The following is a 25,674-nucleotide window of genomic DNA, read 5'->3' as shown; positions in this document are numbered from 1 at the left end:
TTTACGTCATTTATACTGCCATTGGTCTATTCCTAATCCTATTCCTTTTCCTACTTCTACTTCGATCTATCTATTGGTACAGCATTGTGAACGTTTTTGGGTCCCCTTCCTCTTCGCCTCCCATTTCGATTCTTGAATCAATTATTGTCTAAAATATTGCTAGGATTATATTTTATAACGAGCCTTGTCTCTGCTGACTTATGGCTATTTGACAGTAATAGAGGGATCGTTATAAGGTGAATATTAAACTATTGCGTGCACACATAACATATTATCCTAGATAAGCTTTGTCTTGGGATTCTTTATGGATGAAGGGGAATCAAATGCTTTAATTATCTATAACATGTAATAGATGCAAATTCTCTCATTTTCCTCATTGGCCTTGGCGAAGCAGCACCAAACTCTCTCATAGATGCAAACTATCTCATTTTTGAACCCAAATCTTGAAGGGAATTACAATTTCATTCCCACATAATTCTACATAATTTTGGAGGCAAGCAAATTTCTTTAAATAAAATTAAAAAATAATTTTACTAGCCACATCAGCTTAACCATACGCCATGTCATCAAAATCTTGTGGAACCTAAAAAAAAATGATAAATGCAAAAAAATTAAAAAGTTTATGTATCGAATTAGCTCTTATTTTAAATCAAGAGGTTAATTGAGCACTTGTGAGAAGTAGATATATATTTTAGCCTCTTAAATTTCAATGTCGCCCAATTACTTTAATTATTCTGCGTAAAAAATAAGAGCATATTTTGTACTTTATCTCCTTATCTTATAAGATAGAATTGAACATATATTTCAAAGCATCAACACTCTATAAATAATACGGAAAGTGAAATCCGCTATACACAACAACACTCCTTTAATTTCACAACTAAGTTCAGAAAAAAAAAAAAAAAAAAGAAATAAAAATATATGATGAATAGACGCCCAAATTTATCTTCATCATCAAGCCAGTCGTTGGTGTGTATTGAGGGTACTTGGGATGACCCTCATCCCAAAATGGCTGCTGTGTGGGGAGACCCAGCGGACATCGGTGTTGAAAAGATGAACCACGCCTCCCACCCTCACCCCCTCTACCAATTCAAGCTCGAAATCCAGGACCAAACCAACTGCAGAATCTGCAGCTTGCCGATTACCGGCTTTGCCCATGGCTGTGAAGCTTGCGACTTCTTCATCCACGACGAAGACTGCCTCAAAATGAAGGTTCAAATCCATCACAGATCTCACCCTGCGCACCCTCTCCACCTCCGCCCTCCATCCTTTTATCGCAATACATGCGACGCTTGCCTCTCTCCAGCCAACACCCCTTTCTACCGCTGCAGCATCTGCGATTATGACCTGCATGTAGACTGCGCTGTTTTAACCACAAGTGACACGGCGGTTGACGGAACCTTGATGCGGCTATACTACTCGTTTCCAGTGGGGGCTAGTGTCTGGTGCAAAAAGTGCAATGGTGAAATTTCTAGGAGAGGCGGCTGGGTGTGGTATGACAAGGATACAGGTTTCACTGCTCATTTCAACTGTGGAAAACCAGTAATACTTAAACATCAACCTTGTTTTCTAAGGCCCTTGATGCGTTACCTACGCAGGATAAGCTTCTGGTAATGATAATTTTAATAATATGATACAACCCCACAACTAAGCAACGGAAGAGCCGAACGAGCTGCGAAGGTCAACTCGCATTCGTAAGGAAAGGAAGGATCATGGACGGAGCCAAAGGGGAGCAGGGGCAGCAGCCCCCATCCCCTACTCCATCTTCATCCCATATATAATCTTTGTATGTATATATTTATATATAGTAAAAGTTTTAATATTAGTATAAAGAAATAGATGAATGTTAATAAGAAATGAGATAGATTAGTTTCGGTGTTTTATTTTAAGCCCCTATCCAACAATATTTATACTTATATTTCTTGGGTAATTTTTTTTTTTTTAAATTATCTCGGAAAAATCGCATTTTTGGTTCCTCAATTAGTACCCTATTTGCAATGTTATCTTTGCTTTCCAATTTCGATAGTTTTGGTCCCTCAAGTAGTCCGACGTTAGTCAATTTAGTCCTTCTGTTAGTTAATCATCATAAACTTCGTTTACAGCATGGGTATTATAGGAACTTCACTTAGCATTGATTATATTAGCTTAGTTCCTTACCGTTGTGTCTGTCATTTCTTCCAGCACTACCTGCAACCCTAACCCGTTGGAAGAGGAGTTGCTCCAAGCCATTTCATCCACCACTTTCTTCAACCGTAATCTTAATGTCTTCAAGCACACTATCAGGTCAACACAATGGATGCTAGAAGTGCGATGTTGGTGCGGCGAAGTGGCTCCGGTTAAAATATCGTGGAGTAATGCGAATCCAGGGAAGAGATGTAGAGCTTGTCCACATTATGGAGTAAGTAATTAAACCGCACTGTTGTTATTCAGTTGTTACCAAACACCAATTTGGTTTAGAGATATTGAGCTTGTCCACATTATGGAGTAAGTAAACTGCAATGGAGTAAGTGCAACAAACAATCCTTATTCGTAATTGCAATGAGGAGGTTTAGAGACAAGAGCCACACAACAAGGGTATAGAGTATCAAATGATGAGAGGACTTTACCAGGCCCCATTTGGTTTCTTGGAAAAAGGAAAGAGCAAGAGAGGGGGTAAGATTTGCAATCCCTTTCTCTCAAGTTTGTTTGAGACGAGCCATCATACCCAACTGCAATGTCGAGCACTCGAGCATAGCATGACGCAGGAGCAGTGGATTTACTAGACAAGTAATAAAAGGGTCACTTTGCCCTCCGTTCCCACTAAAATTATTCCCTATGCACTCTTGTGGTATGGATAATTTCATCAAACTTCATTAATCCCATCATTAATCTAATGTTTATCTGATCCTAATTCCAAAGCCCAGGAAATGAATAGATATTTCAATGATTCAATCTCATCTTTAAACCCCAAAGCCTTGTGGTCAAAAACCCTCTTTCTCACCTACTTAAACAAAACAACTCATAGTAAGTTAGTAGATTATTTTAGATTTCAAGATCAAATGTCAAGTACAAAACGGAAAGTTCTGTCATATCCAGCCTACATCAAGGCAGGATAAGAAAGTAGATTTTCCCAAACATAAAATGGCATAAATCCCAAAAGAGGCAGGAACAAGGAAATGTGATCTCCATCATCTCAACTAATTCAAATATAAATAAGCAAGTAAAAAGCAATTAAACCAAACAAACAGCATAACATAAACATCGGGATCAATAATAATAATAATAATAATAATAATAATAATATTATTATTATTATTATTATTATTATTATTAATTTTATTATTATTATTATTATTATAATATTATTATTATTATTATTAATTTTATTATTATTATTATTATTATTATTATTATTATTATTATTATTATTATTATTATTATTATTATTATTATTATTATTATTATTATTATTATTACATCAAGTAGTTAGTTAATTATTTAAAAATAATGGGAGTAATTATAGGTGCAGTACATGGCCTTGATGTTAGCTTTACATGGAGCATTAATTCCTTAATTTTAGCATTTGATATAAATAGTATAAATAGTCTTTGTATTCAAGCATTTTTTATCAACCAAGTGAATTCAATTCCTCTCTCTCTCTTCTTAATTATATGTATATACGTATAGATATATTATATTATATTTAATATATATATATATATATATATATATATATATATATATATATATATTAAATATATTATATTTATATATCTAACATTTGGTAGACAGTCAACCTTTCAACCCCGAGATATTGTTCGTAGTGAAATACCGCTGCAAATTTCAATATTGTATGGTCAGGTCCCAAATTGGACGAGAAACTCGATTACAATTATTGACAAACACTAGTACAAAAAACATCAATAAAATCGAATAATTCGCGTCCAAAATTTAAACTTTGGACGCGTAATGTGGGAGGCGGTGGCATTTTTATAATTAAAATGCCACTATATAATTAAATTTTTTTTTAAAAAAAAAAATAAAACACTGGGCGTCCAAAGTTAAGTAACTTTGGACGCCCAATGTATACGGGCTTTGATAAGCGTCCAAAGTTTCAAACTTTGGATGCCCATTATTTTTTGTTTTCAGATCAAAACCCTTCCCGTCGTTCGTTGTCTCCATAGCCACCGCTGCCGCTCTCCATCTCCCGTCGTCTCGCACTCCTCCATCGCCGGCCGTCTCGAGCAACGTCGCCTCCTCCATCGCTCCTCGCACAGCTCCATCGCCGCCGGTCTCCAACGCTGTCGCCTCCGCCACCAGTCTCCAGCCCCGCCGCCGCCGCTACCGGTCCACGCCGCAAGGTCGCCGCCCCAAGAAAGTCGTCGGCTGTGGAACGGTACGTATATATATTATTACGGAGTAATTCATTTTAGACGGAGCGATTTGTTGATTATTTGGATTATTGGGATTATTTTAGACGGAGTAATTCAAAGTTGTCGGATGAGTTGATTATTTGGATTAGCAGCACGCGGCTATAGAATTGGGAGTAGTCCTTGACCAATTTGTTCCTTATGGTTTGAATAAATCGTGATGATACATTGCTAATAATTTATCACCAACTAGGAGGTTGACTTTTATTGTTCTGCAGTTTTGCATTGTGAACAGTGGCGATGCTTTTAGTTTTAAGCATAATTGTTTGATTCATAATTTGCTTAATGACTCCAAGAAAGTATTGAAACCCTCACATTTCTTGCAGCTGCAGAGGAACTATGCAGCTGCCTCTGCTCTCTTGTGTTCCTAAGTTTCTATCTTCTTATAAAAGGGGCATTTCTGTGTATGTTACTGAGATAAGATTGAAGTGATTGTGACTCATGATTCTAATTTCAACATCTATTGCATTTTTGTAACTTCTTCTGTTTTACTTATGAATTTGTATCATTAGGGGGAATTGAAAGAGTGGGATCAATGTCAACTACTTCTTGGTAATGCAAATGTGGATGAACATGGAAATGTTACTGAACTTGGGGATTGTAGTAGCATGTACCTGGACAAGGATGGTGAAGATCGATCGTGAAATCAATGTATGTTAATTCCTTGGGAGGCTGGGGGAGGAGATTCACCTTAGTTTTCTTTCTGTGAATTGTAATTGTAATTGTAGTCTGTTCTGATGTCCTCTCCATTATCCAGTTCATTTAGTGTTTGTATTGTGGCAGATTTTGTGTGCAATATGCTTCTTGAGGGGCAAGGCATCTGAAGCATTGGAGAACCGTGCACAAGCTCGACTATGGTAAGTATAGTAATTTCCTAACACTATCTTGTTTGATATAGTATTTTGTAACTGCTCTATTTTCAATATTCTCATCTATATATGATTATGTGATTTCTTATCCTTTTCCTGTTGTACAGCATGTGTTCACATACTATTGGGAGTAACTCATCTTTATATAACTCGTAACTGTTTCTATGACTTATGCAGGTACAAAGCTGCCATCAAAGTTGATCCTTTGTGTTACGAGGTGTGCGGCTTGATTTGTTATTTGGTTATTGATTCTCCAAATTTTTATAGGTGCTTTTTCCTGACTGAATGGAATTGTAAATCCTAAAACTATTTTCTATACATGACAACAAATATACAAATGTATTTAATCTTTCTTTTTTAAATATATTTTTCTTGCCTTTTTACAGGCCTTAGCATGCCTTGTAGAGAATCATATGCTCACTTGTGATGAAGGTGAGGATTCATTAATCATTTAATCTATATTACTTTCTAATTTATTGTTGGGATTGATTGCTTAAAAAGATTGGTGTAACTTTATATGGAAATAGGAACTGCAGAAATATCTGAGCAAAGGCATTTTGAGACTCCAGTTTACTCAAAATTATAACATTCTGTTCTATTTTCTTGTGAAATGAAGTTCATTCATTTGTTTTAATTGCTGCACTCTATCAGAGGCAAGCCTACTCTCATCATTACTGTTTGGTGCTGAAGATGGTTGGCTCTCTTCATTCTATTCTTGCTTCGTAAAGAAGGTAATAATTTCATATGAGCTGCCATCAACAGGTCTCAAAAGAACTATACTTTTAGTGAAATCTCTAATGGACAAATGCATTGTTTTCTTAATGTTAATGGTGCTATTGGCTGTTAAATTGCTTGTACTTCATTGCTGTCTATCTTGATCCAGTTAGATATTGCACATTGGCTCTACAATGGTGGCTTCCTAGTGCATTTCTATCAATTCCTATATGTAGAGTCAGACCTCCCAAAGCATTGTACTCAAATTTTCTTTAATGATAATATATAGGCATTGGGTTGAATTGTTTTATCACTTTTTCCAGGACAAAGGTGTCCTACCTTCAGAGAAGCTTGGTTTTAACATTCAAATTCCATCCTCATTAAAGAAGCAGCTGGTTGATGATTGTGAATTTATTACCCATTTGGACAAGGTAAAAAAAGAGGCATTCTCTGTATGTATACATTGAAATTCAGTTTGGTGTAAGTTTATTAAGCTCTGGTTAACATTTGTTTTGTGTACACATAAAGTTAGCATAAGTGCATTTAGTTCAATGAAAAAAATCTAAATAAAGTACATAGGTCATAACAAGTTTAAGGTATTAATGCCTTTTATATACATATTTTGCAGCTTGTCCAACTTTCTCGTTCTCCGAGTGTAAATGAAATACTAAGCAAGTACAATGACTATCGCCTAAAAAACGATGGAATGTGAGTTCATGTTATTTCGCATGTGCCTCCCTATCTTGATAATTTTTTAGTGCAAGTTGTTTCTTTTATTAGTGATTTTTGCATGATATGGTAATTCTTTGAAGCTGAAATTTCTCAAGTCTTTATTCTAATGGAATGTGAATATTTATACTAAATATGTTTTTGTTAGTAATTAGGTCTCATTATACTTTTAAAACTAGTTGTCTGTTCAGCTTGTGAGGATGGATATTGTGGTTCTGATGTTCAATATTTTTGGTGGGTGAAGAATTGCTGATTCAGTAAGCGAAATTCTTAGTGGATTGCAATGTTACTTTGACAAAGCATTGTCTGCTATGCTCCTTTACAAGAATGAGCGCGAGCAATATCAAGAAGCAATTACAGATGGAGTCTCTCCATCTGTGTATGGTGCTGAGCATCTATTACGTTTTGGTATGCTCGTGTTTTTTGGTCTGCAGTTTCAAGTAGTTTATTTTAATTATTAACATTTAGAATTTGTAGTTTATTTATAGTAAAATGTTATTAGAATTGAAATTTTAGATTGGTGTGTTTTAGTTGATAGAATTGGTGTGTAGTATACATCTTAAATTGATTAATGTTGAAATATATTATCTGGTAGTTATGCTGGAATGTACAGAAAAATATTGGTAGTTTTATAAAATTTTTTTTTTTTAATTTTTCTTTTACTATACGCGTCCAAAGTTCACGAACTTTGGACGCGAGTTATAATTTTTTAAAGGGAAAATCAACGATTTGGTCCCTCAATTGTTAGCAAAATATCAATGTAGTCCCTTAATCGCGAAATCATCGATTTAGTCCCTGGAAATAACTGTTTTTAGTTGATTTGGCCCCTCCGACCGTTCCCCGTTGAAAATCCGGCGAGAGCTCCGATTTGCCATGGGCAATTTGGTCTTTTCACCCCATATTCTTCCTCCACCGACCCTTTAATGCAGTTTCTTTCAGACATTGTCACAAACACTTGGAAGACACTTTTCCAGGGAAGAATTTACACACCAACGCATGCTTCAAGCTCAGCAAGACCCATCCGATGCATGAATAGTGTCATGATGATCAAAGCCCAGACACCGGCATTGCTCCAGCCACCGGGAATGAGATGCAATTCCGGTCCTTCAAATGCTGCAATCCAATGCCCAACTGCAACCCCAGCACAGAATAACAGCTTCTGAAAATTAGGAAGGTTAATATCCCACTTGGGATCGTGCTCTCTTGGAAAGAAATCACCATATAGACGCTTCCGAACACTCACATTGAAGAAAAAGAAGTAATGGTATACGAAAAAGAACACGAATGGCCATCCTTCGAGAAATCCATTGAAGTGAGCAGTTGGGACTAATGTCAGCCAAGTAAATGCCGAAGTAACAATGGCAAGTTGCTCAAACACATTGGCATCACCGCGCAAATGTTTGTTAAGGTAATAAAACCCGTATGCTGCAATCCCAATCGCCGCCATCCATGGCCAGAACAGCCAACTCCAGCTAAAATACATCCAGAAGAATGGATTGAACACTACATTGACAATCCACTTAGGCACTGCAATTGCAATTGCAATCACCACAGACCACTTGCACAAGTCCAAGGGGGTCAGCTGAGAAAAGCTTGATTTTATCAATTCTGCAGAGAGATTTTTCAGGCTTTCCAGGAACAAGGTCAGCTGAGAAAAGTTTGATTTTATCAATTGCACAGAGTGATTTCTCAGGCTATTCAAGAACGGGGTCAGCTCAGAAATGTTTGATTTTATCGATTCCACTGAGAGATTTCTCAGGCTATTCCTGAACATGATCCCATCATCAGTCTTTACAGTTGAGTGTGAACCGGAGCATTTCAATGGCAGTAAAGAAACACGTTCAGACGGTTTCTGTAATGTCAGAAAAGAACTCAAATGGGTCTTGCTGAGCTTGAAACATGCGTTGGTGTGTAAATTCTTCGCTGGAAAAGTGTCCTCCAAGTGTTTGTGACAATGTCTGAAAGGAACTGCATTAAAGGGTCGGTGGAGGAAGAATATGGGGTGAAAAGACCAAATTGTCCATGGCAAATCGGAGCTCTCGCCGGATTTTCAACGGGGAACGGTCGGAGGGGCCAAATCAACTAAAAACAGCTATTTCCAGGGACTAAATCGATGATTTCGCGATTAAGGGACTACATTGATATTTCGCTAACAATTGAGGGACCAAATCGTTGATTTTCCCTTTTTTAAATCAAAACGTTACCTTTGCGCGTCCAAAGTTCATGAACTTTGGACGCGCAAAGGTAATATTTTATTTTTAAAAATGATAATTCGCGTCCAAAGTTCACGAACTTTGGACGCGAATTATCATTTTTCGCATCCAAAGTTCTTCAACTTTGGACGCGAATAATCATTTTGCGCGTCCAAAGCTACTTTGGACGCTGATTGTTTATACAATCAGCGTCCCCGCCATCTGCGTCCCAGCTACTTTGGACGCGAATTAGCCTTAACTTTGGACGCGAATGACTGTTTTTGTACTAGTGAAATTATGATGTCCACACATTTGAAAGCCCAAAATCTTTGGAGCTTTGTTGATCCTGGTTTACCCGAAGGAGCTGACGCAGCCGCTACAAGGCGAGATCAATTGGCCTTGGGACAGATTCACCAAGGTGTTCATTACTCCATTTTTGTACAATTAGCTCGTGCTCAAACAGCAAAGCAAGCTTGGAACATCTTAAAGGTGTCAAACAAAGGATTCGATCGGGCACAGAATTCCAAGTTGCAGTCGGTGAGAAGGTTGTACGATAATTGTGAGATGACCTCTACAGAAACAGTAGATACGTATTTCACTCGTCTTATTGGTATGGTGAATAAGATGAGGTTATACGGAGATACGATTGAAGATGGTGCAGTGGTTGAAAAAGTTCTTCGAACTATACCGATGAAGTATGAGTATGTGGTGGCTTCGATCACAGAGTCACACAAAACCGAGCTCTTATCAATTGCAGAGTTGAAAGGTATGGTAGAAAGTCATATTGATATAATTGCGTCAAAATCGGAACCACTAGCAGAAGAAACTTTGAAGAGTCAAGTCACCCTTACAGAACGTTTGGTTCACAGAATGAATTTCTAGGGAATAGGAATGTTATTCCACAGGGAAAGGAATAGGTAAGGAATAGAATAGGAATTGTATTCTGTTGTTTGGTTGGCTGAAGGAATAGACTTTAGTAATTGTATTTCAGTGTTTGGTTGGTTAAAGGAATAGAAATGGAATAGGTTTTAAAGACATAAATACCCTTATACAGAATAATAATAATAATAATAATAATAATAATAATAATAATAATAATAATAATAATAATAATAATAATAATAAGGATTATGATATACTGAATGTTATATATATATATATATATATATATATATATATATATATATATATATATTTATTTATTTATTTATTTATTTATTTATTTATTTATATTTATATTTATATTTATATTTATATTTATATTTATATTTATATTTATATGCATGTGTGTGAGAGAGAGAATAAAAATAATAATAATAATAATAATAATAATTATTATTATTATTATTATTATTATTATTATTATTATTATTATTATTATTATACAAATAAATATTTATATTTATATTTATTTTCCTACTTATCCCACATCGGTTGGAGAAGTAAGGAATGGAGCCTTGAGGCTCCTATAAAATGAGCCTCAAGGCTCCATAATTTCAATTGCAATGCTCATCCGCTAGGCAAGCTTGCAATGCCTATCCGCTAGGCATGCAGATGGGCATGCTACTTAATTTAGGAGCCAAAGCTCCATTATTAAAGAGTCTTATACAGTTATTTTCATTTACATATATATATATATATATATATATATATATATATATATATATATATATATATATATATATTGATGGATAAAAATTATAATTAATTAAATATATACATTTATATAATACATTATATTTATTAAATAAATATAAATATTATATAATGTGCAAAGGGTATTTTTGGTATTTGTGATATAAAAGCTATTCCGCCCCCTAGGAATGGCTATTCCCCTTGCGAAGGTAATAGCTCATTCCTAGGCATGTTATTCCAATGACAAAATGATCCAACCAAACGATGGAATAGGTCTATTTCAAGGAATGTTATTCCATTCCTGACCTATTCCATGAACCAAACATGCCATTAATGTGATTGGCACTAATCAAAGAGGTGGAGGATTTGGTAGAGGTCGTGGAAGAGGAAGAGGAGGTTCTAGTGGAAGAGGTCATGGTAACTTCAACCAAGGAGGAAGACGTGGTAACTCCAACCAAGGAAGAGGGGGAGGTAATATCAAACAAGGTAAATTTCCATTTCATTGCTACAATTGTGGCAAGTATGGTCACAAGATTGCAGATTGCTGGTATAATGAGGACAATCGTGGAAATCAAGCAAACATTGCTGAAAATATTGCTGAAAATTCTGGTGAGAGTTCTGAAACATTACTTTTGGCCAGCAATAGTTTTTCTGCAGATAAGAACATATGGTTCTTGGATACTGGGTGTAGTAATCATATGTCTGGGAAGAAAGAATTGTTTTTCTGAACTGGATGAATCAGTCCAGTCTGAAGTGACATTTGGCAATAAGTCAAAGGTGCCAATTTTGGGAAAAGGTAAAATCTCTATTTAGTTGAAGGATGGAACTCACAATTTTATATCCGATGTGTTCTATGTTCCTGAACCACACCAAAATTTGTCGAGTATGGGACAATTGTCAAGAAAATGATATAAGATAAATATTACTCAAGGGTGTTGTACCATTGCAGATGCTAAAGGAGTTTTGATTGCAAAGGTAAATATGTCTCAAAATCAACTATTTCCTTTGAAAATTAAGCATACACTTCTTGCTTGTTTTAATTCTGAAGTTTGTGATAATAATTGATTATGGCATATGCGATTTGGACATTTCTATTTCTCTGGATTACACTATCTTGCGAGAAAAGAACTTGTTTCTGATTTACCTGTTGTGAAAGTCCCTGATCATATCTGTGAGATTTGTATGATTGGGAAGAAGCATAGAGATCCCTTTCCCGTGGGCAAGTCAAGGAGAGCCACAAAATAGTTGGAGATTGTTCACTCAGACCTGTGTTCGTTGGAGGTTCCCTCACATGGAGGTTGTAAGTACTTTATTACTTTCATTGATGATTTCAGTAGGAAAACATGGGTTTACTTCCTGAAGCAAAAGTCTGAAGCATGTGATGTTTTCAAACAATTTAAGGCTTTTGTTGAAAAGCAAAGTGGTTATGAAATTAAAATCTTGAGAACTGATAGAGGTACAGATAAAATCTTACATGTGCTTGCTATGTGTTATGTGTGCATGATACCCCAATTGGTTGCGATCAATTGGCTATACGGGCAGTTGGATGGGTTGAGAACCATCGGCTGTTAACCAGGCCGGTTGCGATCGGTCAGGTATATAAATATTATATAGGGCTGCGGTCCACCGTTTGGTTGCGATCAAACGTTATAAATGAGCTGCGGTACATAATCTGGTTGCGATCAGAAATACACACTATTTGGGCTGCAGTCCACCGTTTGGTTGCGATCAAACGTTATGATGAGCTGCGGTTCATCGGTTGGTTGCGATCAACCCCTTCGTGCTGTGGTGCGAGACAGGGTGCTTCGGGACCGTGTTAGCGCTATATGCGCTGACCCTCATGTATGGGACTGATATGTTGAGATAATGATTGAATACTGATATGATGATCATGTGAACTTAGGGTGTATGCTAGTATCTTTATATGCATGATTATAACTGATAAATGTGATTGTCCTTGCTTGTTGAGTCTATTCTCGATTTTAAATTAGAGTCTCCTAAGTATATATATCTTCCGGCTTCAAAATGGTTTTCCTATATATATATATATATATATATATATATATATATATATATATATATATATATATATATATATATATATACCTATATTGTATTTTAACGCGTTAGAGTGGGTTACCAGCATTATTCGCTGAACAAATATATTTGGCTTTCAGGCACAAATGAGTAGCTCCGAAGCGCGCTAGAGGACCCGAGGCTTAGATAGTTAGTTTCCTTATCAGCCTGCGTGCATGATGAGGTAATGACACTGTTTTGAGGATATTTTGTTAGTGTAGCCTGTGCATCTGAGTTCTCCAGCTCAGATGTGGCATAACACCCCAAACACTTATGTTTAGTAACGCTCTGTTTTGGGATTAATGATAATATTGCCTTTATTTCATAAGTATTCAAAGTTTTAAATTTTAGGGGTGTTACAATTATTCTCTCTTACACCATAGGGATATTATAAAACCCAACTAGGGTTACTCTCCTTGCATGAATTGTTTGATAATTCTCATCCTATTTTGCCTAGACCTTAGTAAACGATCTCTCGAAGTGGGAGTGTGCACTTTCCAACCGTAGAAAGATAAGAATGCAAGGTTGGAAATGAACAAATCTCTTGGTTAGGTATGGACCAAAAGGTGAGCCTTGTGAAGAAAAATTGAAAAAAAAAATCCCAAATGAAAAAAAAAAAAGTATGATTGATAGAAGAAGGAGATTACAAAAGAAAAAGGCAAAGGCCGAAAATGGCTATCCATTGAAAAAAATCAAAAATTGAGCGAAAGGGGAATCGATCGGGATCATAAAAGATTCCCCCGGGCTAAAACATAGAGATCTATGCCAAGGGGAATCGATCTTTGGCATAAGGGTGGAAGCAGGTGAGAACTAGCGCTTAAGTCGGGACCATTAAAAGTCTCCCCGGGTTAAAACTCAGAGCTCTGTGCCGGAAGAGACTGGACTTTGGCCTAAGGCTGGTGAGCGGCCCATACCGAACTTTTCACTTACTTTTTGTAGCGGGCCTTGGCGCTATAAGGTTGGAAGTCGGTTGGGTTGTGCACATCGTTCCCACTAGTGTGCCTCGGCTATAGGCCTTAGTCAAATAAGAGGTGAATTCCCACTTTGGATTGCATGCTTGACTAGTGGTGTATAGAGTGAGTCACCTAGTTTTGTTTTAATTGTTTCTAACTTCTCAAAGGGACGATTTCCTTAAATATTCCAAGAGTTGTTGGCCGGTGCATGATTTACACATTTTTGAAATAATTCAAGGGATTCCATTCTTATACTTGTCTAGCACTTGTTCTTCAAAGAAAACACTTGGTGCACCAAAAGTTTTCCATAAACGTATAATTTGAGCTTATCAGTTCTTAATTGTGAAATTGCTTGGGGACAAGAAAGCTAAAGTGTGGAAACTTGTGATAAGTCTCAAAACATACTGAATTTCCGGTGGTTTTCCTAAGGATTTGTGCACTAGTTTTAACTTAGAAGTCGTGTTTTTAGAGAAAAATACCCCAAAAGTACAGCTTAGCACAGAAACACCTTCCCAATTACATTTTATCTATTTTCAGGTGTTTATGGACAGAAAATGTGGTAAAAAGGCGAAAATAAGCAAAGCTGAGGCAAGCGCGCAAACGAGGACCAAACACGCCGGGACTACGCACGAGAAGAGGGGCGGAATGGGAATTAATCCCCATTCACACCTCTCCTCACGGCGTGAGGACGCCGTGAACGGGAACTAGAAGGGGCCGAGCGAAGCTTCAAACACGGAAGCTTTATAGCCTATTCACGCTGGCCTCACGGCGTGAGGCCGTGCTTGAATAGGAGGGCGAATAAATGGACAAAAGAATTTAGCATTTGGAGGGGAGACTTAGAGTTTACATTTTTTAGGGAGAAGTTTAGGTTAGGAGTAGTTTTTCTTCTTTTCTTTTCTTTTCTAGGGTTAGCCTCAAATCTAGATACTTTGAAAGAGAGATTGAAGATCTTGAGTCTTGGTGGCTAGGATCGTTCATTACTCACTACTATTTGAAGGGATCTTGCTTGGAATTGGTGAAATCTAAACCTTATCTTGTTTTACTTATCTCTTGCTTTTTCATCTAATTCCTTCTGCTATATCTTGCTCTCTATTATGATTGGCTAATTCCTAGGGGCTTGGATTGTTGTTTAGATTGTGTATGATTGATTTGTAATGCGATTTGTGATTCTTGATTGTTGTTGGCTTATTTGTCTTGTTGAGAGTGAGTTTTGTGTAGACGAGTGTGTGCAGTGTGCAACTCACCCATTAGATCTAGGATGAGTGCATTGGCAAGAGATTGTGATGCACTCTAGCCTTACCACTTGCATTTCCCGCCCTCAGATCCGAGAGGATAAGGTCCGGAAAGGGATGTTGGCAAGATGTTTGTTATAATGCCTCTTAGAGAAGAAGAGTTCCTTCGAGTGGCGTTCAGACCAAATCGGCGACGCGTTAGCAATGCCATCCCTCTTGACTAGGGTTTCAACCTGCTTGAATCACCTAACCTTCGGTACGGCCAACCACGCAATGCAATCGAAGCACAATCTGAGTCCGTTTTCTTTTTGTTTGTTTTCCTTCCCTTATTTCTCTTACTCTTTACTCAATTCGTCTACCACAACCTAGTGATGCGAACTCTTAACCAAGAACCTCGAACTCAAATACCCTTACCATAACACTCTCTCAATGCTTCCAAGTTATCACTCCTTGAGTAAGACACTCGGGGTGGTTCTCACTCATCCCGTTTTATCACAAATCCACTTCTAATCCTCACATGATCACCAACACATCATAACTTTTGACCACGCTTCCTAAAAGAGAACCGTAAACCATAACCGTGCATGTTGTCATATATCCTTTTCCAACCAATCTAGCTTTATACCTTTCTATGGATCCATCTGATTTGTGCTTCACTTTGTACACCCACCTACAACCAATTGGTGTTTTTCCTGCAGGCAAATTAGTAAGACTCCAAGTGTTGTTCTCAGTCAAGGCCTTCATTTCTGATTGCATGGCTTTTCTCCATTTTTCTTGCTGAACTGCCTCATGATAGGATTGTGGTTCATGTGCAGATGTAATAGAAGACACACAGAATTTGTGGCTAGGAGACAGATTATCATATGAAATAAGATTCCCTATGGGATGAGGAGAAGTTATCAGACCTGAATCATTCCCTGTCATTGATTGACAGTAGTAGTCATGAAACCTGGGAGGAATTGTTTTCACCCTTGATGACCTCCTAGGTATTGGTGGCTGTGTTTGATCTGTGGTTGTCTCGGGGGGAACATTTACCATTCCATCTTCATCAATAGTTCCATGGCTATGTATGTCACTGGAATCTTCATTATCATATCCAACATTCATCTCATTAGACATAGGGCCTGAATCATCACTGTCAGCTGCTACTTCATTGAGATCATCAATGTTCACATTTCTGTCATAACAACTCTGACCACTGGGACTGTTGGTGGCATCATCTATTGTGTATCTTAAATTGACAGGCATGTCAATATGATCCAAGGGTGAAAACAATTGACACCAGATGTTAGTTCAGAGGCTTTACTTAAGTTGGTGTTTTGCATATGCACTTTTGCAAGTCCATTATAATGTAAGTCTGAAGAGTTTATTTATTTATTTTCACATTTTTCTATGTTCCAGGATACCATGATAGTTTGCCACTTTCCCGTTTAACAAAGGTTGAAGATTACCATGATAGTTTGCCACTTTCCTACTTTCTCGTTTTCTTAAATCATGGAGCGTGATCTTCAAATGTAGCATTGATGGTAGAAATTCAACAAATGAGGGATGAAAACAAAATGATGAAACACAAGTCCACCTTGATGAAGATTAAGTATTTTATGTTTTTATGACTTCCTTGTGTATGACAATAGTGCATTGCTTAAATGTTTATGAACACAATACTATCTTTTTGTTGTAAATACTTTTGATATTTAAATATATTGTCATTTTGAAGTTAGATTGTGTATATTACTTTGTTGATGATATATAATTTACTGACAACATGTAAAACAAAACTATAGCAACATTAAAATAATAAAAATAATTTATATAAATATAGATTTTTCTACCAACCGTTGGTCACAATTTCCGACCAACCGATGGAAGGAATTTCGGATATTAAAGCGTATGAGTTTTCTGACCAACAGTTAGTCGGCATTTCCGTCCAACGGGTCAAGTTGGACGGAAATTTCCATTCTAAAAATGGTGGGTTAACATTCGGAATTTCCATCCAACTTTGACCTGTTGGACGGAATTTCTGTCCAACATTTGATGTTGGACGGTATTACTGGTGTTCATTTTTCCGGGTTCACGTTTTGGTCGGAATGTTGGACAGAAACCTGTTTTCCAACCAATAACTCCCGTTTCCCGTTCAACGGACGTTGGGCGGAAATAGCGAAATTTCCTGTAGTGATCTTTTAACTACATATATTAAGGACCCTTTTTTTTTTTTTTTTTTTTTTTTTTGTCCCGGACATATAAGTAAAATGATAAGACCGGCCCTGCATATTACTTTACAATATAAATCAAAAACAAAATAAAGAGTAATGCAAAATTTCAAATGATTATAAAAAAATGTTTTAGAGATCTGGTTTTTAAATAAAAATACTATTAGACATTTTACAAATTATGGCAGGTTATTCAATAGAAAAACACAAGATATATATACTATAAATTTCTAATATCATATGGAAAAAAAAACCATCAATGTTAAAATTTTCTTGTCAACTAAAATTATTTGATTATATTACAACATTTGCCTTCAACATAAACAGAAGCTTTAGGATGAGAAAACAACATTTGCATACGTAAAAGTATTACACTTTAATTAAAAGTATTACATTTTCTTTTAGAGTTAATTTCAAATTTATAGGTGACAGCCCACTTTTAATCCTAGATTTATCAAAACATCCACTTTTGGTCCTAGTATTATTGTGACATGACCAATTTTGGTCCTTTATCAACAAAATCATTGAAATTTCGTTAAATTTAAGGACATTTTGATCTTTTTAATACAAAGTGTGTCGACCCGTTATATTTTTTATGTTTATTTTTCTAAAAAAATCAAAATTGAATAGCAAAATGTCCTTCAATTTAACAAAATTTCAACGATTTTGTTGATAGAGGATCAAAATTGGTCATGTCACAATAATACTAGAACCGAAAATAGATGATTTGATAAATCTAGGACTAAAAGTGGACTGTCACCTATAAATATAGGACAAAAAATGGAATTAACTCTTTTCTTTTATAAGTTCAGCATTACTTATAAGGGAAAATATAATACTTTTGATGAAAAAAATAATACTTTTGTATTAAAATATAAAAATATTACGTTTTTTTTTTATAAAAGATAAATATTTTATTAGTAATTTAATAGAGTTAATACCAGCCAAGGTCCCTCGAGTATAGTGGTTCCGCCACGTATGGTCCTAAACTTTTAAATTAACCATTCGTGATCCTCCAAGTTTCAAAAATGACCTGCCCTAGTCCTGCCGTTAGTGTTTTCCGTTTTTGCCGTGAAATGCGAGGGCATAAGAGACCTTTCACATTTTTCCAAATCCATTGCTTTTCTCCCCCACTAAACACGTCACCAACAATGGAGAGGACCAAGGTGATGAATTATCTCAGGTCATGCATGAGAATCAACCATATTATTGAGCAAAGTATACTAGAGTCTAAGCAGAGAAGAAAGGGAATTGATTAACATTGAAAAAGGAAGCTCAACATGGGCTTATATACAGAGATAAGAAAGAAGCAGTTATAACTGCCAAAAGTGTCTACTGCCAAAGGCGAAGGCGTCTACCAAAGACGTCTACCAAATGCGTCTACCAAAGACGTCTACCAAAGGCGTTTACCAAAGACGTCTACCAAACGCGTCTTCTTGTCTCCATTATGTTGCTGCGCTGCACCATTGCACTATATACTTCATCACCCCCCCCCCCCCCCCTTAAGCTGGAGCATGAAGATCTTGAAGGCCTAGCTTAGAGTGGAAAAAATAAAAAGATGGCTTAGGCAAAGCCTTAGTGAAACCATCAGCATTCTGATTGTGTGAAGATATTGCCAATAGCTTAATAACCCCTTCATGAATCTTTTGTCTTACTACATGACAATCAATTTCTATATGTTTGGTTCTCTCATGGAACACAAAGTTTTCCCTTATAGCAATGGCAGATCTATTATCACAAAACAAGGCCACAGGGCTGTCAATGTGTATCTTCAAATCTGCCAACAAATATATCAACCACTGGATCTCACAAACAGTTGATGCTAAAGCTCTATATTCAGCCTCAGAGGATGACCTGGAAATGGTGGCTTGTTTCTTGGTTCTCCATGAGACTAGAGACTTTCCAATGTAAATGCAATAACCAGTTATGGACTTTCTACTTTCTGCACATGTTGCCCAATCAGAATCATAAAAGCCTTGCACTTTGATATCAGAATTTGATGAATAAAATAGGCCCTTTCCAAGAGATCCTTTCAAGTATCTCAGCACTCTATGAGCTGCTGTTAAGTGAGTATGTTTTGCCTTATCAACAAATTGGATTAACTGTTGCACATCATAGGAAATATCAGGTCTAGTGTTGGTTAAATATAGCAATTTTTCCAACCAATCTTCTATAGATTTCAGGGTTATCAAGTAGATCTCCTTCCAGATTAGTGAGCCTTAGACCTGTAGTGAAAGGAGTATTTGCAGGCTTGGTGGAATCCATTCTCTTCTAAGATCTCAAGAGTATATTTTCTCTGACAAATGTTAAGCCCCTTGGAATTTCTGAAAGCCTCAATGCCAAGAAAAAAATTCAATTGGCCAAGATCTTTGATCTTGAAAGATCTGTCCAGAAACTGCTTCAATTGATTAATCTGGACTTGATTGTTGCCTGCAACTAAAATGTCATCAACATATACCAATAATGCAATAAAGGAATCATTAAGACATTTTGTAAACAGTGATGGATCTGCAGATGACTGTTGGAAACCATTGCTTAGCAAAGCTCCAGTTAGCTTGGCATTCCACTGCCTACTAGCTTGCTTCAAACCATACAGGGATCTCACCAATCTGCACACTTGATTAGGATTATCACTTTGAAAACCTGTAGGTAAAACCATATATACTTCTTCTTGCAAATCACCATGTAAGAAAGCATTATTAATGTCAAGTTGTTGAATGTCCCAACCTTTAGCAACAGCAACAACAAGAAAGATTTTAATTGTTGTCATCCTTGCCACAGGAGAAAAAGTCTCAATGTAATCAACTCCAAGCTGCTGAGTATATCCTTTGGCAACCAACCTAGCTTTGTATCTTTCAATGGAACCATCTGACTTGTATTTGACCTTATACACCCATCTACATCCAATTGGGGTTTTTCCAGGTGGCAAATCTATTAAAATCCAAGTGTCATTCTGGATCAGTGCCTGTATCTCATTCTGCATTGCATTTCTCCATTGCTCATGTTTCACTGCCTCATTATAAGTTTGGGGCTCATGTACTTCAGTGATAGAAGAGGCACATATCCTCAGACTGGAAGGCAAATTGTCATAGGAAATAAACTTGCTCAATGGATGAGGTGAAGTTCTAATAGCATACTGACAATGGTAATCCTGGAATCTGGAAGGGATTTTTTTTAATCCTAGCTCACCTTCTTGGCTGTGGAGGATCAATGTCATTAGTAGGTGGAGGCTCCATCTGTTCAGTATTCTGTTCTGGTGAATCAGAACCAAGCTGTGGGAGTTCTATATGAATATCCGGTGACAAGTCATGAGGAATTTGTGGAGGTGCATCTAGGCTGTGTCACCAGGACTAGTATTAACATCATGAATTCCTCTACTTGGGGAAGTGTCTGTAGGAATGACTTGTGTTGAATCCAAGGCAGTAGCATCAACTTCAACTGAGATGGGAATAAGAGGTAGAGTGGGATTGAATAATTCTGATGTAGTATTCTGTAGATTGCCTTGTTTAAAGGGATAGGTCTGCTCATAGAACCTAACATCCCTAGAGATAAAGGTAACTTTGTTAGCAATATCATACAGTAAATAACCCTTTACATTGGCAGCAAATCCCAGAAAAACACATTTCTCAGCTCTTGATTCCATTTTGTTTCTGCCTTGTGCAATTGTGGCAGCAAAGCATAAACAACCAAAAGGTCTGAGCTGACCATAGTCTATGTCTGTGCCAAATAAAACTTGGTAGGGAGTGGATCCATCTAGAACATCAGTAGGTAGCCTGTTGATCAGGTAAGAAGAGTGTAGAACACAATGACCCCAGAATTTGTCAGGCAGTCCAGATTGAAATTTTAGAGCCCTTGCCATGTTCAAAATATGCTGATGTTTCCTCTCTGCCACCCCATTCTGTTGGGGTGTGTATGCACAAGATTTCTGATGTAGAATTCCCTTCTCACCAAAAAAATCATTCATCATAAATTCACCACCATTATCTGTTCTAACAACCTTGATCTTGGCTAGGAACTGAGTGCAAACCATATTATAAAAATTCTGGAAAATAGGCTTCACTTTTGATTTGTGCCTCATTAGATGTAACCAGGTAAACTTGCTACGATCATCTACCATAGTCAAGAAATAATGTTCCCCTTTGAGGGATGCAACAGTAAAGGGGCCCCAAACATCCATATGCAATAAATCAAAACATGCCTTAACTCTATTAACACTGACAGGAGATGTGGATTTCTTGTGTCTTGCAAAGTGACAAACATCACAAACAAAATTAGTACATTTCAAAGAAAAGGAAAGTTTTATTCCTTTCAACAATTGTATCTTATTTACAGGAAAATGGCCTAATCTGTCATGCCACAGCTATAAAGAGAAACTGTTACATGATCTAGAAACTTTATCTGAACTACCAGTCTTCTTCTTGACAGGGGGGTTGTTTATCAGATATAGCCCATTTCTTTCTTTAGCAAAACCATCCACTACCCCAAGAGGTCCCTGAAGTTTACAAGAGTCAGCTTTCATAATGATTTCATAACCTGACTGCCTTATCAATTTTGTTGCAGATATAATGTTGAAATTGAAGGATGGTATGTACAAAACATTTTGCAACAATATGTTCATGTCTAGCCTAACTTGTCCTATGTGTGAGACACTCATCATTTCCCCATTAGGCAACTTAACAAAAACTTCATGAATGACATGGCATGTCTCAAAAAATCCAAAGAACATGAAATGTGATATGTGGCACCAGAATCAAGAATTCATACACTTGATGAAAATAAGGCATTGTTAATATGGAGATTAGAGATGAACCTGCCTTCAGTAGAGTTTTTGAAATCTGGCTTAAGACCATTTTTACTGACAGTCACAACTGCACTAGTTGATGCTTGATTCCCCTGGTTCTGATTCTGTAATAGAGACAGCAATTTCTGAAATTGTTCAGATGTGAGACCTACATCACCAACCTAATTCACAAGGGAAGTAGGAGCTTGTTGTGAGTCCTGAGTTTGTCTAGTTTTAGACTTATATCCTGGGATCCAGCCAGGGGGGAAAACCATGTTTCTTGTAGCATTTGTCAATGGTGTGACCAAGTCTCCCACAGAAAGTACACTTAGGCATATTCTTTCCTAATCCATTCCCATTTCCACTGCCATTATTGTATTTTTTCTTACTGTTTAGGGCTGAGACTGCCACTAGAGGCTGTTCTTCTTCATACTGATCTTGACTGTTTTGCAGAACATTTGCTTGAACTGTATCATTGTTCCTTCGATTGAAAGAGTTTTTAATTTTTCTTTCCATTTTTAAAGTCATACTCAACACTTTCTCAATGGCGGGAATAGGTTCCATAACAAGAATTGCAGATTTAATACTCTCATACTCTTCACTTAGGCCTTCCAAAAACCTAATGATTTGATCCTCTTCTTTTTCCTTTTGGATTTTGCTTACTAGGGAGCAGGTACACTTAGGAACACATTCACAAGCAGGAATTGGCCTCATAGCATTCATTTGCATCCATAAACCATTGCTTTTAGTAAAATACTCGTTGATTGAGAGATTACATTGTGAGCATCGATAGATCTCATTTTGCAGTTCAGCAATCCTGTGTGAATCTATCTGAGAATATCTCTTCTTCAGAGTGTTCCACACATCTGATGCAGTCTCAAGGAACAAGACTCCTTCTGCAATCGTGGAGCTAAGAGACTTGAGGATCCACGAGCAAGCAATGTTGTTGCACCTCCTCCAAACAGAGAATCTCCGATCAGTTTCCTCAGGCCTAGTGATGGATCCATCAACAAATCCATAATTGTTCTTCACCTCGAGAGCAATTTTCATTGATCGACTCCATGACGCATAGTTTACTTTGGATAGAGGCGGAGAGACGAGAATCAAATTAGGATTCTCCGTGATATGGAGATACCAAGGATCGCCGAATTCCTGTGCATGATCGACGTTCATCGGAATCTGACTCGAAGAAGCTCCGGCCCTCGCTTGTTCTGTCGAGCCTCCGTCGTTGTTGTTCTGATTTTCTGACATCACCACCGCTGCGTAGCTGCGGTGCTCTGATACCATGATGAATTATCTCGGGTCATGCATGAGAATCAACCATATTGTTGAGCAAAGTATACTAGAGTCTAAGAAGAGAAGAAAGGGAATTGATTAACATTGAAAAAGGAAGCTCAACATGAGCTTATATACAGAGATAAGAAAGAAGCAGTTATAACTGCCAAAAGTGCCTACTGCCAAAGGCAAAAGCGTCTACCAAAGGACGTCTACCAAACGCGTCTACCAAAGGTGTCTACCCAACGCGTCTACCAAACGCGTCTACCAAACGTGTCTTCTTGTCTCCATTCTGTTGCTGCGCTTCACCATTGCACTATATACTTCATCACAAGGTTACACCGCACCGCCCAACTCCACCATTCTTTTTTTCTTGTTTTTGCAAATTTGCGCAGTCCCAAATCGCGTTCCATGCAAACCATCAACAGGTAATCAGATTGCCGGCAAGCTCCTCGATCTCCATCCTCCGGCTCTCGTCTGGTCCTACTCTGTTTCCCAACTCCAAATGGCAACAGTCGCCCACGAGATTGCTTCGCAGAACTCAGACACGGAGATGGATAATAGTATAGATGTTGCGGACGAAGAAGACTTGAACGGTGATGATTGGAAAGCCGACGAAGAAAACAACATAGTGAACCCAGTATGACTGTATTATTACTTACAGGTGTTGGATCGTCTGCAGCAATGGAAGACAGCGGTGACAACGGAACAGCGACACGTGATAGTAACATATATTGTGTAACGGGAGGTTCAGGCTTCGTAGGATCGTGGCTGATTAAATCTCTCCTCCGCTGTGGCTACGACGTGCAGTGTATGCTACCGTTCGCCATCCCGACACAGTGACGGTGCTGGAACTGGTCGGCGTCGTTGATGGTGTGGTCACTGACTCTGATCTGATGCATCGCAAACTTTCGCCGATTGGACTCGCGATGCAAGCCACGTGGAGGTGACTTTAAGGAAAATGTTCTGGACATTTCTACATACCCAGAGGAGCAAATTGTTAGCTGCAACCAGATTGACACCGAAAATGCTGATAATGGAAACCAAGACGAGGTGGTTTGTTTGCGTTTCTTCTACATATCTTGGGCGGTGGTGTGTGTTGCTCTCAAAAAATACGAAGGTTCCCATTATTTAATGGCATAGGTTAAATAATAATTTATGCGCTATAACTTGAATGCGGAAACACAATTAACAATGATCGCATCTAAATCAAATCAATCAACTAAACAATGTTCATGAACATGGATTTTTAATTAAATAGAAAAGATAGAATGAACTTACTTGGTTCCATTGAAGATGTAATCTCTAAATTGAATGAATCAAGAATATAATGCTTCACCTCTCTGATCCGTATTCCTTAATCACCTCCTGATGATACAGAGACTAGAAAACTTAGAGATTTGAAACCGTTAAGATCCCTAGAGTTTTCCTGGGTATTTATAGATGTGATGAGAAACCCTCTTTCAAGAGGAATGGGGAACCTCCTTTAGGAATAGAAATCCCTTTAGGAATGTGACCTCCTTTGGAATAGAAATCCCTTTAGGAATGTGAAACTAACTCATAACCTTTATCCATTATACATCTTTTAACCCTTATAAACTTAAATTTTAACAGAATGAGAGGGAGGGAATTTCACCTAGTAATTCCGCCTTTACACATCACTAATCATCAACGTGAGTACCTTATGGAATTACAACCTTTATTATATAAATCTGTAACACCCCCCGAAACACGACTTAAAAACAAGTCTTAACACATGCAGATTAACAACAAAACACTAGCACAACAGAAGATAAAAAGATAACTGGATAAAAGGAATCCAAAACGGGGTGTTATGCCACGTATACCACACTAGGTATACGCTACGGCGACAATCTGCAAGTGTAACACTATCCCAAAAACAACAAACTAGAACAAGCTAAAGACATTGGCACACAGGCCTCAACAACACTGTCTAAAGATACAGGTGCTAAGCTATCGGCTCTAGACATCGCACTCGACTACGCATCACCTGAAAGATACAAAGATAAACATCGGGGCGACGCCCGGTCAGCGAAAGATGCTGGTAACCCACCAATACCGTTAAGTATCATAAATAGGTAGATATATAATATGAAAACCATTTTCGAAACGGAATACATATATATAAGTCAAAAGCCAAGATCAAAAGACAACACAAGACTCACCACTCACAAGGATAAAACTGGGAAACATCCCAACCACAAAGATTAACCACACACAAGGATAAAGACTCACCCACCGGCAATACATGCCAAAACACCACAAGCCTCCGTGACTACACACGTCACGAGAGAAGAGAACTCACCACAACACCGGCTTCACAAGCCCTCGTGACATCACACATCACGAGTTGATATGTCTTCCTTATGCCCTGTTCCAACCTTATGGCTACCCCCAACCTTGTACCTTCGGTGCCAACCATTACCTCCAGAAAACCCCTGTACAGCCAAGTCCAACCTTATTCCGCCGGGACCGTCGTCCCCCACCTACAGACCACCAACGAAAACCCACCAATTCACGGCAACACATGCCCGGATAACACAATGTTATCCCCCAATCACGTGGACTCAGCCACAACT

General features: G+C 37.6%; 1 protein-coding gene and 1 long non-coding RNA gene across 2 annotated transcripts; both read left to right on the top strand.

The window, feature by feature from the left end:
- Positions 1-590: 590 nt before the first annotated feature.
- Positions 591-21,831, top strand: LOC109169576. The gene is made up of 3 exons (XR_002052269.1): positions 591-678; positions 8,042-8,052; positions 21,822-21,831. It is a non-coding gene; the product is annotated as an uncharacterized LOC109169576 (long non-coding RNA).
- Positions 4,217-7,319, top strand: LOC109169573. Its single transcript, XM_019318445.1, has 9 exons — positions 4,217-4,375; positions 4,922-5,060; positions 5,193-5,266; positions 5,456-5,495; positions 5,665-5,710; positions 5,930-6,009; positions 6,316-6,423; positions 6,621-6,700; positions 6,966-7,319. Exons 2-9 carry the CDS (start codon positions 4,965-4,967, stop codon positions 7,180-7,182), a joined length of 741 nt encoding a protein of 246 aa, XP_019173990.1. The 5' UTR covers positions 4,217-4,375; positions 4,922-4,964; the 3' UTR covers positions 7,183-7,319.
- Positions 21,832-25,674: the final 3,843 nt, after the last annotated feature.

The sequence above is a fragment of the Ipomoea nil genome, unplaced genomic scaffold (genome assembly GCF_001879475.1).
Source record: "Ipomoea nil cultivar Tokyo-kokei standard unplaced genomic scaffold, Asagao_1.1 scaffold3314, whole genome shotgun sequence".
Classification (NCBI taxonomy): domain Eukaryota; kingdom Viridiplantae; phylum Streptophyta; class Magnoliopsida; order Solanales; family Convolvulaceae; genus Ipomoea; species Ipomoea nil.
The sequence above is the reverse complement of the archived record's forward strand: the minus strand, read 5'-3'. Positions and strand labels throughout refer to the sequence as shown.